This window comes from Bombina bombina, chromosome 2 (assembly GCF_027579735.1).
Source record: "Bombina bombina isolate aBomBom1 chromosome 2, aBomBom1.pri, whole genome shotgun sequence".
NCBI lineage: Eukaryota > Metazoa > Chordata > Amphibia > Anura > Bombinatoridae > Bombina > Bombina bombina.
The window spans coordinates 431,896,077-431,911,489 of NC_069500.1; the positions used below are offsets into that span (position 1 = coordinate 431,896,077).

The 15,413-nt window shown below is 37.9% G+C and overlaps 2 protein-coding genes across 2 annotated transcripts in view; one reads left to right on the forward strand and one right to left on the reverse strand.

Moving 5' to 3' along the window:
• LOC128648997 (saxiphilin) overlaps window positions 1–15,413 on the reverse strand; it is a 248,969-nt gene that overhangs the window by 206,321 nt on the left and 27,235 nt on the right. Inside the window, exon 7 of the mRNA XM_053702006.1 lies at window positions 4,694–4,758. Coding sequence (XP_053557981.1) covers window positions 4,694–4,758 — 65 coding nt within the window. The remainder of the gene's footprint in view (window positions 1–4,693; window positions 4,759–15,413) is intronic.
• LOC128648998 (phosphatidylserine decarboxylase proenzyme, mitochondrial) overlaps window positions 1–15,413 on the forward strand; it is an 89,725-nt gene that overhangs the window by 12,812 nt on the left and 61,500 nt on the right. The window lies entirely within an intron of this gene.

Genomic DNA, 15,413 nt, shown 5'->3' on the forward strand with positions numbered 1-15,413 from the left:
TATAAAATAAGAAATAAGAAATATATGAAATACAGAATGTAAATAATCATTAATTTTATTGTTAAAATTTAATTAAATTATTAATTCATAGAGATAAAAGTATATAGAACAGACAATAAATATACAAAAGCAATAATACTAGTGATACACCTCCCTATTGGTACCAATCTTATAGTTAAGCTAATTAATTATACTTGTGAATAAAATATATATATATAAACAGTCTAAAAGAATATATGCACTAAAAGATTATTTTTAAAAAAGGAACCTTAAACAATTATCCTGAGTTTAAAAGTTATAACAGTTGGTATGCTTACAATCTGACTTAAGCATATATAAAAATGTCCTTTTTGTTTGAAAAAATGATCCACTCCTGTTTAAATTTAAATATGATTGAGCAGTATAATCCACAATAAGCCAGCATGTGAAAGTAAAGAAAGTATTAAAAGCTCCAGTTGTCCGTATGGGAGACTTTCAGCAAAGTGACATTTCAGTCTTATAACTCCAAAAGCTGCACTTATATTTGATTTGGTTTGACAAAGGCTCCAAGGAGCTGAAACGCATTACCATTACGGATGATACACTGAGGATACACTGAGGATACAGCAACAGAGACGTTGCTAAGGACGCTACCAAGGAAGTCCGGAACTAAACCGCTGACGTCATTTCCCCGCACTTGTGGGCGTGTCTAAGGATCGACACGGGACTTTGTGTTTGGCGTCTCCCCTAAACTAACGAGCATTGGAAGCGGATCTAAATAAGGTACCAGTTTCAACTTTGAAACCGTTTTTCAAATATAAGTGCAGCTTTTGGAGTTATAAGACTGAAATGTCACTTTGCTGAAAGTCTCCCATACGGACAACTGGAGCTTTTAATACTTTCTTTACTTTCACATGCTGGCTTATTGTGGATTATACTGCTCAATCATATTTAAATTTAAACAGGAGTGGATCATTTTTTCAAACAAAAAGGACATTTTTATATATGCTTAAGTCAGATTGTAAGCATACCAACTGTTATAACTTTTAAACTCAGGATAATTGTTTAAGGTTCCTTTTTTAAAAATAATCTTTTAGTGCATATATTCTTTTAGACTGTTTATATATATATTTTATTCACAAGTATAATTAATTAGCTTAACTATAAGATTGGTACCAATAGGGAGGTGTATCACTAGTATTATTGCTTTTGTATATTTATTGTCTGTTCTATATACTTTTATCTCTATGAATTAATAATTTAATTAAATTTTAACAATAAAATTAATGATTATTTACATTCTGTATTTCATATATTTCTTATTTCTTATTTTATATTTTATAATTCATATTACCAGTACTTAGTGGACCGTTCTCTTTTTAAAACTAACCGAAATAAAACCAAAGGATAATAATAAAGATATTGATATAGAAGCCAATATTAAAAAGATCTATTGCCTTTTGTGTTTTACACATATTGGCGCTCACATATATACCCATTTTTTGTACTCTTGATTGTTTTCAGGCTTAGGGATTGCCTGTTTTTTATGTGTAGCCCAGATCTTATCTAGCGCATTGTTTCTCTCACACAATTCCCCTTAACATATGATGTCTCTTCCTGGTGACATATGATGTCTCTTCCTGGTGACATATGATGTCTCTTCCTGGTGACATGTGATCTCTCTTCCTAGTGACATATGATGTCTCTTCCTGGTGACATGTGATGTCTCTTCCTAGTGACATATGATGTCTCTTCCTAGTGACATATGATGTCTCTTCCTGGTGACATGTGATGTCTCTTCCTAGTGACATATGATGTCTCTTCCTGGTGACATGTGATCTCTCTTCCTAGTGACATATGATGTCTCTTCCTGGTGACATGTGATGTCTCTTCCTAGTGACATATGATGTCTCTTCCTAGTGACATATGATGTCTCTTCCTGGTGACATGTGATGTCTCTTCCTAGTGACATATGATGTCTCTTCCTGGTGACATGTGATGTCTCTTCCTAGTGACATGTGATGTCTCTTCCTGGTGACATGTGATGTCTCTTCCTAGTGACATGTGATGTCTCTTCCTGGTGACATGTGATGTCTCTTCCTAGTGACATATGATGTCTCTTCCTGGTGACATGTGATGTCTCTTCCTGGTGACATGTGATGTCTCTTCCTAGTGACATATGATGTCTCTTCCTGGTGACATGTGATGTCTCTTCCTAGTGACATATGATGTCTCTTCCTGGTGACATGTGATGTCTCTTCCTGGTGACATCCTGAGAAACTCTCACCGCTTTACACTCGGTTCCTGTGAGCTTTTGAACCCCGTTTCTATTGTGGTATTAAGTTGCTTTTAGTTTCAATGTTTGTGCCCTAACTGATATTCTTTCTCCTGTTCTCACCATTTAGCTCTCCATATCTTCTGTTCAGTGATCCCCTACTCTTCCTGACAACCTTCCCATATTTATTCCACACCTGATACTCCTACCCTGTATTCTCCTCCCATGTTATCAGGGCCGCCATCAGGGGGTGACAGGGGTGACTCCTGTCAGGGGCCCAATGAGCCAGGGGGGCCCCATGAGGTAAGAACTAAAAAAAAAAAAAAAAAAAAATTTTTTTTTTTTTTTTTAAATTTTGGCAGCCACCAGTGGGTACTACAGCAGAGTGCTAATTGAGCATGGGAAATGTTATTACAAGGAGTAAAGTATTAGCATTTGAGAGGATTTCTTAGTGTGCAATAAACCACTATGCTCAGTGTGAGACAGACTTGGCACTTTGTACAGTGTGTGCCTGAGTCAGACGGCAGATCACTTTAATTTGAAGAGGAGGTAGGACTTACTTAGCAAATGTTTTTTATTTCTTTGTGCAATTTTGGATTGTAACTTCAGTGTGGTAGTTGTTGTATGGTGGGGCTAGGGGTCCATAAAAACACATTTTTTTAGCAGCAGTGTATTTATGATTATTTCACAATGCTGTAGAAATTCTATATTTAAAACCATGCAGAAATGTTTCCTACTCAATACACAAATGGTAGATGCCCTTTTGGCAGATATGCATTTTATATATATATATATATATATATATATATTACATTCCAGTTTACTGCCCCTTTATGCAAGGACTTTCCAGATGGAAGGAGGCATCTTATCTAAGATTTTTACATCTGCATAAAATTTTATACTCTCAGACTAAGATTGCTCAGTGTTTAAAATGAGACAGGTTAACTTAAAACTGTTCAGTTCACACTACAGCTTACTTAGTTTTGAAATACATACCAACAAGCCTAAATCCTGCATTTAACCAGATCTAATGGTATGAGTACCACAGCTTATGGTCCCACCAAGACCATATAGAGTACAGCATTTTCAAAATCCATAAGTACAGCTGACAGATGGGAAAATTTGTACACTATATTTGAAGTGGTGCTCTTGGTTGGGGAAAATAGGGAAAAAACAAACAAACATATGTCAACCTTTTAAAGCTACTTTTCTTCATCTAGCTATCTACCCAGCTCATTAATGTACAATTTTGAATTCACAGAATTATTTTTGTTTGCACATTTACAAATATGATTCTTTAAAAAGTGATCTCTTAATTTCTACAATTTTTTTATCTTGCATGTCACACACTGTTGATTTAGGGGATGCAAGGTGCATAAATGTTTTCTCCTGTGAGTGTTTCTGTGGGTGTTTGTGTTTATGTCTTTGTGCTTTGGTTTCTGTCTCTATGTGTATGTATTTTTTATCTGTGGGTCTCTCTGTGAGGGTGGGTGTGTATGTCTTTGTGCATTTTCTGTGGATGTCTGTGAGGTTGTGTGCATATGTCTGAGCTTTTTCTATGGGTGTCTCTGTGAGGGTGTGTGTGTGTATGTATGTATGTATGTCTGTGTTTTCTGTGGGTGTCTCTGTGAGGGTGTGTGTATATCTTTGTGTGTTTTCTGTGGATGTCTCAGTGAGGGTGTGTATGTATGTCTTTCTGTGTTTTTCAGGTGGTTGTCTCTCTGTGTGTGTGTGTATGTCTTTGTGTGTTTTCTGAGGCTGTATCTGTTGATGTTTCCTTGGGTGTATGTGCAAGTTTGAGTTTGTGTGTGTGTGTGTCCATTGTCTGTTCCTTTTTAGGACATTTTGACCTTACTACTAATTATTCACATCTTTCTACAGACTTTGAGACTAACAAGACATTTCCGGAAGTAACCAATCCACCATTTAACCTTTAAATTATTGTTTAGTCAGTTCAGGGCCCTTCCTTTCAGCCACTGCATGCTGTTGTCATAATTTAGCTGTCATCTTCCTTTACAAAAAGATAATCAGAACTCCATATTTTGTTTTCTAAATCTCCTTTTTTTTTACAAAACTGTAGTTTACCTCATTACTTGTCAGGTCAATGTAAACAAGTGCTAAGTGTCTGTTTGGGTTTCTGTGTCTGAGTGCGTTTCTTTGCATGTCTGCTAGAGTGTCTATATGTGAATCCTTATGTGTGAGTGTGTTTGTGTGTTTCAGTGTATGAGTGTGTCTGTATGTTACTACTTTTACAACATTTCCAAGTTTAAATATACGTTTTAGTCACTTGGTCAAAAATTGCACATGTCAAAGGAGCGGGGGGGGGGCCCTGATCAATGGTTGAGTCAGGGGCCCCAAAATTTCTAGTGGCGGCCCTGCATGTTATACCAAAGTTTGTAGAGAAACAAGAATTATATAGAGGTACATTCCGGACCTTACCTGTTGCACTAAATATGGTCAGATGATCTAGAAAAGCTACATCACCAGAGCCACTTTTCAAACACCTGAAAAAACACAAAATACACATTAGAGTGACGTAAATGGTAACTAAATGTCAGCCATGTTTAAAGGGACACAAAGTTATTTTTTTCTGTGTTGAGTGTATTTTAATCATATTGCAGTTTTTGAATGGATTATCTTGTACTGAGTAAAACAGTTTTTTGGGGGTTTTTTTATGCTTGTGAGGGATGTCACGGCCCCCCAGTAAAATGGTGGGAGATTAGCAACCAGAGAGCAAACAGTCCATAAGGAATAGTTGTACACAGACATACACTTCCAGCTGCCTTCAATATTAAAATAAATAACATTAACTTATTTCTATGTAAAAAAGAAAATATTCATAGCATATTTAAATAATGCTCCTTCATATGCATGTACAGTAGGTTTGTCACCTTTATGGGAAAAATCACTATCCGTGCGCAATAGCGTAAATTTGTATAAATAATTATATGGTATAAATCAGGATCTAAAGCTGCTAGAACTGAATTTAAATGATTATTGTTTATAATTAAAGTCCAGCACACTTAGAAGAAGTATGACCTCTATAGCATCTTTATTTCTGTATTTAACCTTTATTTTTAACCTGAACCTTAAAAATACCGGCCATGGGCCAGATTAGGAGTGTAGCATTATTTATCGCTCCCGCTCACAAAAAGCCAAACTCTAAATATCGTGACCACATTCATGTATTCCCCATAGACTACAATGGAGCTTCCCCATAGACTACTCGCATTTTTAACCCCTCTGGGTGGCAACCCAATATATATGATTTCTTTCCCTAGGGGCCCTGGGCAAGTGAAACAGTGAGGCCCCACAGTCCAGCCCCTTATTCCGCTCCCCCTGTATGCCCTGGTCCCCTGTATGGCCCACCCCTGTCCAACATTCAGGGTGCCCTTTATAAAGAATAACACTAAATGTTACACTTCCTGATACCATAAATACTTCTTCATAATCTAAATACATTATGTACAATGCACCGTCTCATACCCTCACCCCGCCCATGTGGAGCCCATGGTGGGTGCCCCGCTTGACCTGACTGTCCCTTTAAGGAGACACTATGTAGGGATTATGCATGCCCTTCAAATAAATACATGATATATTGTGCATAGTTTGGTTTTTGTAATTATAAGAAAATAAATGTTTCCTACTATTTATTTGTGACGACACCTAGTAACATTGCACAAAAAAATGTGCTGTTGAATGAGCATCATTAGTGAGTTTAATCCAGTCAGAATGGAGGATCACAAGATAAAGCTGATAATTCAGAAACTCTTCTAGCTGAAGAAATAGCTAGAAGAAAAAGAACTTTCCAGGAAAACCATTTAAGGTCTAAAATAAGCATAGGCTCAAAAGCAGAACTTTGCAGAACAGAGAGAACTAAATTCAAGTTCCAAGGAGGAGAAATTGGTCTAACTGCATGAAGAATTCTCACTAGGGCTTGAACAAAAGTTTGAACATCTGGCAACGTAGCCAACTTTTTTGTGACATCAAACATTTAAAACAAATATCTGACCCTTTAGACAACTAGCTGATACTCCCAAATCTTGTCCATCCTGAAGGAACTGAATTATTCTGGGAATTTTAAAGGATTTCCAAGAAAAAAAACTCAAGAAGAACATCAAAGAAAGTAAACTTTCCAGATTTTAGCATAAATTATTTGCCTATCTTGTTTACTTGCAGTAAGATATATATATAGATATCCGAGTCAGAGAAAACCCTGATCTTGAGGTCTAAGCATTTAATCTTCACACCATCAAATTCAGCAAATTGAGATCCGCAGTAAACAGAGATCCTTGAGAAAGAAGATCCTTCTTTAGGACTAGGGTCCATGTAGGAAGAGAAGACATCTGAATTAGGTCCGCATACCAAGTTCTGCAGGCCTACGCAAGAGCTATGAGAATTACTGAAGCTGAATCCTGTTTGATTCTTGCAATGACTCTTGAAAGAAGAACAAATTTTGAATATTGAAATATTCAGGGACAAACTAAGGCATCTATCATAGATCACTGAAATCTTTATACCTTGCACAATATGCTTGAAGCTGTGATTCAGCTTGTACACCATTAGATCTATATATAGATTAACCCAGTTTAGAATAAACTGTTCAAATATGTCTTGATGAAGAACCCATTCTCCTGACTTAACAGATTAAAGCAGTCTGCTTCCCAATTGTTCACTCCTTAAATATGCTTTCCATGAACACCTTTCCTTCTCTATTCATAAATGGATGAGAGCCATTTCTTGCATGACAAGGGAAAAATTTGAGTCCCCCCTTGACAGTTGTTTTAAGCAACCGCTGAAATGATTGCTGATCAGAAAGGAAGATGGGTCTTGGTTGAGAAGGGACCATGGTCTAAAGAGCTCTAAGACATGCTTGGAGTTCCAGAATGTTGAGTGCTAACCTCACCTCCAGTGGGAATAAAACTGCTTGCATCCCTCGAGACCACCAGATGGCACCCCGGCCCACGCGAGTGCTGGTGTGAGCACTGAAAACAAAGAAAGGAAAGCAAAAAGGAAGAGGCTTCCTTCTGGGACAACAGCCATATTAGCAAGGCCCTTTAACAACATAATGTTCCAAAATTTTAAACGATTTCTGGTAAATGATTTTACATGCATAAATGTTATAGCGCAAGGAAACAAAGTACTTTTGAGATATTCATAAGGAAAATAGGAACCTGGTAATACACTGTAAAAGCTGCCTGAGCATTAGGGCTTACCTTCCACATTTTCTAGGTATACTCATGAATTCTAAGTGAAATAAAGAGAATAGCACACGTGCACCTAAAAATAAGTCTATACATACAGGAATGGAACACGTAAAGTGAGGAATAGAATAAGCCAACATCGCTCTAACATTAGATGCAAAAACCTAGAGTCCAAGCATTTCATAGATAAAGGCCATGGAATAAGCCAATTGAGATCGTAGGTCTTTGACTACATAAAACCTCCTAGAAATGGCATGGACAGAGAAAAACTTCTAAAACAGAAGGAAATGTGGTGGATACATAATTTAGAAACATTAACCCCTAGGGGTCTCAATAAATATTATGGGGCCTATTTAACAAATGTCTTTCCGACATGATCCGATCAACGGATCATGTCCGACAGACATTGCTGAATACGGAGAGCAATACGCTCTCCACATTCAGCATTGCACCAGCAGCTATTGGGAACTGCTGGTGCAACGCTGCCCTCTGCAGATTCGTGGCCAATCAGCCGCTAGCAGGGGATGTCAATCAATTCGATTGTATTCGATCGAGTTGATTTCCCGCGATGTCTGTCCGCCACCTCAGAGCAGACGGACAGGTTATGGAGCAGCAGTCTTTAGACCGCAGGTTCATAACTAGTGTTTCTGGTGAGTCTGAAGGCTCGCCAGAAACACGGCCCTTCAAGCTCCATACGGAGCTTGATAAATGGGCCCCTATGACTTAACCTATTTTTTCTAACAACCTGCCTTCTTTTTTTGTATCACATAAAATTTGCTAATATGTAAAATCTATTTTATTCCATTCGCAATAACACTTTTGATACAATTTCTTTATCTTACTGCATTAGCTCTATTCTATATTTTATGTATATAACACCTTATAAGCAAAGAGAACACTATAATGAAGCAGTGATGTGCGGTGAGTTCAGAGGCAGGTGAGGCACTAGATATGATACGCCGGAGAAACACATATACCGCGGGACGCAAGTACCCCCAACAGGGCAGGTTTTAATTATAGCTGAACCAATTTTTGCTGAATAATGTGTTATATAATTTGCTTAATTCTTTTTTATATCCTTTGTTTAAAAGCATATTTAAATACACTAATTCGATGCTAATTGGTGGCTGCACATAGATACCTTGTGTGACAGTGATTGGCTCTTTTTTGTGCATTGATATTTCTTCAACAAAGGATATCTGAAGAATGAAGCAAATTAAATAATAAAAGTCAAATGGAAAGCTGTATAAAATCATATTCTCTATCTGAAATTCTGGTTCATGAAAGAAAAATGTGCACACACCATAAATATTGAGCTGAAACCCTATTTAATTACCTTGTAATGTTTACAAACTCAGAGATTAAAATACATTAAAAAAAACTATATCTTGAATCTGATAAATAACAAAATTCCTCTTTGCAGCTCAGAGGACTTTCTCTAAAATTAGAGTGAAACTTTAATGAAACTAGTATCCTGGCAGTGGAACAAAGCAATAGATATGATGATCTATAACCTTGTATTGCCTTCTGTTGAAAATTATTAAGATGCATGTGTCCACTGTCCAGAGTCAGTTATACGTGCTTTGCTGGACACAAGCAACTTAATCATTTTCAACAGAAGGCAACTCAGAAGGAAAGTCTGGAAAATATGTAGTTTATCATAAACTAAATATTTTCCAATTTTATTCACTTTCTGATCCATTCCTTGTAGGATTGAAAAAACATTGAAAGACAGTTTCCATAGAAAGAAATTATCTTAATAACCTTTTAAGCGCCATATCTCCTACGAGCTGCTGCTGTAGCAAAGATTTAACCTCATAATATTTGAGTTCGACACAAGTTTTGTTTTTCGTATTTTAAGATTTTTTTCAAACATTTTTCATTTTTTCCCCCTGTAAATTACCGCCCAATGCGCCCATAGTGTCACCAGTCGAGTCCACCGGCACCTATACATTACACACACTGTCTCTGAAGTCTGACCCAGTAGTCCGTCCGTTACCTACCTGATATGAAGCTAAGCAGTACTGTGTCACTCACTGTCAGTGTCGATGCGGGTCCCAGCCAGCCAGCCATGCTTCCAGCGACAATCAAGACTGACTCGAGTCGTCACCTGTGACCTGCTGACCGGTCACTAAGCTGCTAGCTTGCAGTAGCCTTAGCTACCTCGCCTGACGCCTCCTCCAGTCCCAAGATGATGATCAGGATGATGACAGGATCACTCACTCACAGGCCAGGCCAGCACACCAGACGAGAGCTCAGCAGACAGCATGCACAGCACGCACTGCCACCAGTCTGAGACTGTCACACGTGATGCTCTGCACCTCAGTTCTGCGCCTCTCTCGCATATTTCCCGCCCGGCAAGTCAGCCTACCCCAGATAATTTTTTTTTTATTATTAATAAAAAGAGTGTATTACACACATTGGCCAGGGGAGGCGCTGCCTCACCTGCCTCCTACGAATGCACGTCACAAGTGATACATAGTATATATATATATATGTGTGAATTCAAATGCCAAATAAGTATCATAATGTTTTTTATACTGTTAAGAAATGTGAATAAGAAAATGCCCTCTAGATGGAGTCAATGTGTAACCAGAAGTCGTCTGGCATGAAAATTAAGGCTTAAAACTGTGCCAGAGTGTATTGAAACTAAAGCATGACTTAGGGGATGTACCCTGAAACTATGCTTATTTTACTGTCTTAATAAAGTGCTAAAAAGAATTCTGAGTGCTGTGGACGTCTTTGGGATTCAAAAGTAAGTCTGTGATTCTTGGTGTGCAACCTCTGCTTTGTCCTTGAAGCACAGGAGGGCTGGGGAAAAAACGCATCAGAAGAACTCTGTATAGTAATATATATGTTATACGCGGGGGGCAGAGCCAGCAGCCGACCAAGATGGGAGCTACTCTAACGGATCGCAGTCTAACCTGATTTAAAACCATTAATGCATTCCTGACGCCTTACATCCAGGATGGACCTGCTGTAGGTGGCCTGAGGCTAAAGTGCAAAACAGTTCCAGCTCAAAATCTAGTGTCTAAGCGGTGCGGAGAAACACTGCAACACTGCAGCCTTTCCCAATACTACACAGGAGTTTCCTCAGCAATACCGCCTTGCAATACCATAGCAATCAAGCACAAATCTTAAGGAAACACGCTCAAGCTCCAATAAGACCGAGGTAAAGAGCTTGGGGACAAGAGAGGTCCACAGACATAAGGGGTAAGCCAACGCCTCCTTCGCAAAACACATACTTCACTGAAGGCCCCCCAAAACTACCACCTCGCACTATCACAGAAGCTTGGCACGTGACAGAAGGGTCTGCAATTGTGGCATAGAGCACGACTATAAAAGAGGCCGGCTTCCACAGGAGTTACACCATCCACTCACCCGCTATTCACCACGGCTAGGGGCTTGTGAATTGAGAACAGCTGCACACATACAGCTAACACAAGCATTAACTGTCACGCTGTAACCATAACTGTATGATACTAACTTTGCCTATGATCAGTACATTATAATAAAAAAAGCACAGATAGTACAATAGAGTACTTAAACAGATGGGAGACTGACACAACGCAACTCATTCATGAGCATTACATGGAGCTAAAGAAAAGCTTGAAGGATATACTCAACAAGCTGACAGCACTTTCATCACATCACCCGCAGACTAGGGAGGCATTTGAGGCTACAGACCTTCCTCTCCTGAAAAGCGCCACCCTAGATAACACAGATGGTCTACCCAACTCTCTAGGCGATCCAACCCCTGGATCTAGTGTCTGCTCTCAAGTAGAAATACCTGACAATTTACGGAGAGAATCCCTATACCCGGGTGTTCTGGGAACACATAAAGGAGCCCTGCAATGGGAAACTGGTAATGAGCACTATTGCGCAGAGACATTGGAACTATCTATCTATACTGTAAAGCCCCTACATGTCCAGATACTCAACGGACACTATTACAATTATTCTAATGACAGAAAAGTCTACACACCTAATATAAGCTACAGATGGCTGAAAACCCTCTGGACTATTAAATATGTAACCCTGGATTATTCAATCGCTCATTACTCCATACAGAGATCTGGAGTAGGCTGAGAATCTCTATGACTTTTCACTGCAGTGTGCTCTGCTCTCTTGACTGCCTGCATTCTATCTAGCACCCCCTTTATCTAAGCTAAATGATACATTAAAATTTGAAAATTGCCATGATACTCGTATGAGTTGATAAATAGATCTGTTTTTTCTATAAACTCCTTATTGAGTCTGAAAAAGTGCAGTTAATCACTATATTGTTTTTCCTACTAGATAAAGATATACACTACTTGCTTAATACATGGCTTTAAAAGTTATTTGTTATATTTGTCTAACCTATACATCGCTTCAGAAACGTTAAGTTGTTGGAGATAATTAATAATTTGCTAATAATTTCTGGACACCCTTCATACATGTTTAATCCAATGTACTGACCTTTTAGGGTTAATTCATAGACATATATATCACCCAGCTCAGTTTCAGTATTGCAGTTTCCTTGACCTAGCTTTATAGTCTGCTGCTATTATAGCAGAGTTGTTTCATATAGTACTTGGACGCTTGTGAGTTTATTATTGTAACACTATGTACCTATATATATTCCAGTTGCTTATACCAAGGCATAATATTGCAGCATATATTTACATGATACCCATTAGATCCCTGTCTCATTGCGACTTATCATTTCGGGTTGGATTGGAGTGACTCTGGATGGATAACAGGCTGTCTGCGGCCAAGACAGCACAATGTCGCTACATTAACAGTAAATTGGCCTTCTAAGCTCTTATCTTGTGCCTTCCCTATACATCATACTTTGACTGCCACTATGACAGTTCTTAAGACAGACATTCCTACACACTAAAGGTTAAATGTTAATGTGTTAATATATGCGTTGGGGGTGATGAAGTGCTATAGTTGAAAAATTATGTAAAACCATGAAGGAATTTTAGATTGTCCTGGACCCATTGGGTAATAGATTCAATAAAGTGTTAACCGCATAATATACAGGACTGATTGGTAGACGTTTAGGCTTATTGCCGCAGGGTATAGGGCCCATACTCATGTGGCAACCTTACATTTCTTTCAAACATACATACCTTAAAGCTCAGTTTTGTAGATTATATATACGAGGCTAGATACAGAATAATTCCTGCTCAGTTGCGCTATATTTGTATTATGTTGGTTTACCAAATATCCACCCTTAGATAACACCTACACATTTAACCTCATTATTTACATACTTAACCTCAATGTCACTTAAAAGCTACCTTCTGATTATAATAGTAATTGGGACTTCCACATATGAATATATCCACCTCAGCAAGCTCCTTTAAATATCTTACATTCTTTGCTATTTTCTCGTTTAACGGACACATATATGGATCTCTCAGATCAATTTGCTTAGCCCTAATAGTACTATAATACCACTCTCACTCCGCCCCCCCCCCATATATTTCTTTTATACTTATATCCTAAACATTTATATATTACATTATCTTTCACTTATTATACATTGTCTCAAGCGGTGTTTACCCACTGAAACTTTTTCCGAGACGCTAATATACATTCATATTTTATTATTTGTATTAACATTATACTTTTCTACTTACTAAGTGTCATAAGACCGAATAGGGCCTTCGATTTGACTAACATATCTCACCAATGTTACCAGTATCATAGGGTCCATAAGCGGCCAGCTCATTAGTCACTCATGAAAGCAACCATAACTATAAAATGGAGGTTTTGGATGCTTATATTTTGGCAATCGTTTTACTTCTTGTTTATATCATTGTAATATGTTCAATGAAAATGTTGTAATTTATGCCAAGTCATTTATTGTATGTTTTTTTTTCTTGTGCAAAACCTCAATAAAAGATTAATTTAAAAAAAAAATAATAATAAAAAAATATGTTAAACACATATATAAAAGATAACTGTGAAGAGGAAAACAGCATCCACACAGGTCTAATAAAACTCTAGATTTGTGAAACACTAAGCTTGACAGAGATAGTGTGTATTGAGACTAGCAATGCGTGTTGATGCAAGTACTAAAATATTTTATAGATCTATGTCTGCATGTAGCTGAACATACAATTTAGTATCTGAGATAAAAGTGATAAAAGGAATTTGCATGGTCTGTCAAAAAAACAGACTCAAAATAATGAGATTAGCCAAAGTACATGATATTAGTGAGGTCAGTAGTAACCGAACCACAAAACTTACATGAAAAGTGCAAGGATTAGAAAATGTGTATAAAAGTATCCTGATCTATCAAAACAGTATCTCTTTTGTGAAACAGGAAAATAAAGTAGGAAAGCACCACAGTCCATACGCTGTGGTGGAAACATGTGTACCGGTAATACAACGCTATATAATGCAATACAAAACATGACTACATAATGATTATATTTGCAGATTTGGTACATATATACATGCCCCATTACACTCATCTGAATTAGAATATTGACTATGTTAAAGTACAATACCATTCAGGTGCTGAAAATGTATATACAGTATACATATAGTTAGGGTTACATAACTATTGTATAGTGGAATCCCAAATATACTGCCCAGAGAAATTATTTTTATACACACCCTATAGGTTTAACTGAGAACTAAACAAAGCTCTTAATAAAAATGAACAGTAGCTCAGAAAGTCTGAGAGGACTGCTGTCAATACAAGAACATAAGAGCATACCATTGTTTTGAGTGAATTATCTAATATATAAATTAATTGTGTAGTAATCAAAGCATATCTACATGTCAGTAACAGTAAGTAGTGAGATCACCAGATTTGAGCCAAATCTTATTTATTCAGCTGCAGCTGTATACAATCAGAGTATAATTACAGGGTAAACACTGGGTAGCCTCTAAAAACTAATATGGCAGACATGAAAAGTGCCCCTCAGTGGGTTAAAAGGGGGTTACATTTACTACAAAACACAAAAAAATATGGACAGATGGGGGATACACAATTAAAAAGCAAATTGCTGTATAAAAATTGGGAATAAAATTCTTCACACCAGTACTAGCCCACAACACACATCAGAACATAAAAGAGCTAAGAGAATGAAAATTAAATAGCACAGAAAAAGTTTCTAAACACCCAACCCCTTTAGCAGCAGTAAGAGTTACACTCACACCTCCAGGGCATAGAAGGGGTTCAATAAACACTTTAAGCTTTAGAGGTCTATTTATCAAGCCATCAACCGCAAATACGCCAGAATTCTGCAGCGTAAATGTTGCGAGTTTGATCCGACCTATTTATCAAAGCCTAAAGACCGTCAAAAGTTGAAATTTGTGACGTAACATACGATCCGCCGGTCTCAATCCGACACAGAACAATGCTTACGTCATTACAGATATTCCGAATACAAATTCGCCACTATCTGACACCTTTTGCCATTTATCAAATTTCTAACAGGTACGCTTGCCACTATTGCGGCCCAGCGTACCTGGTTTTCAATCCACCACCCTGGAGGCCGCGGATGCCATAGGAATCAATGGGAGTCTGAAAGCAGCGAAAGCTTATGTTCGATGCTGCCAGATATCCCATTGATTTCTATGGTAAAAAACAAATTACATTTACACCTAACACCCTAACAGAAGCCCCAAGTCTAAACACCCTTAATCTGCCGCCCCAACATTGCCGCCACCTAAATAAAAGTTATTAACCCCTATCCCGTCGCTCCCGGACCCCGCCACAACCTAAACTTATTAACCCCTAAACATCTAGCCTCCCACATCACCACCACTAACTAAACCTATTAACCCCTATCCCGCCGCTCCCGTACCCTGCCGCAACTGTAATAAAATTATTAACCCCTGGCCTCCCACATCACTACCTTTAACTAAACCTATTAACCCCTAATCCAACAGCCCCCCACATCGCCATAAACTAAATTAAGCTATTAACCCCTAAACCTAACAAC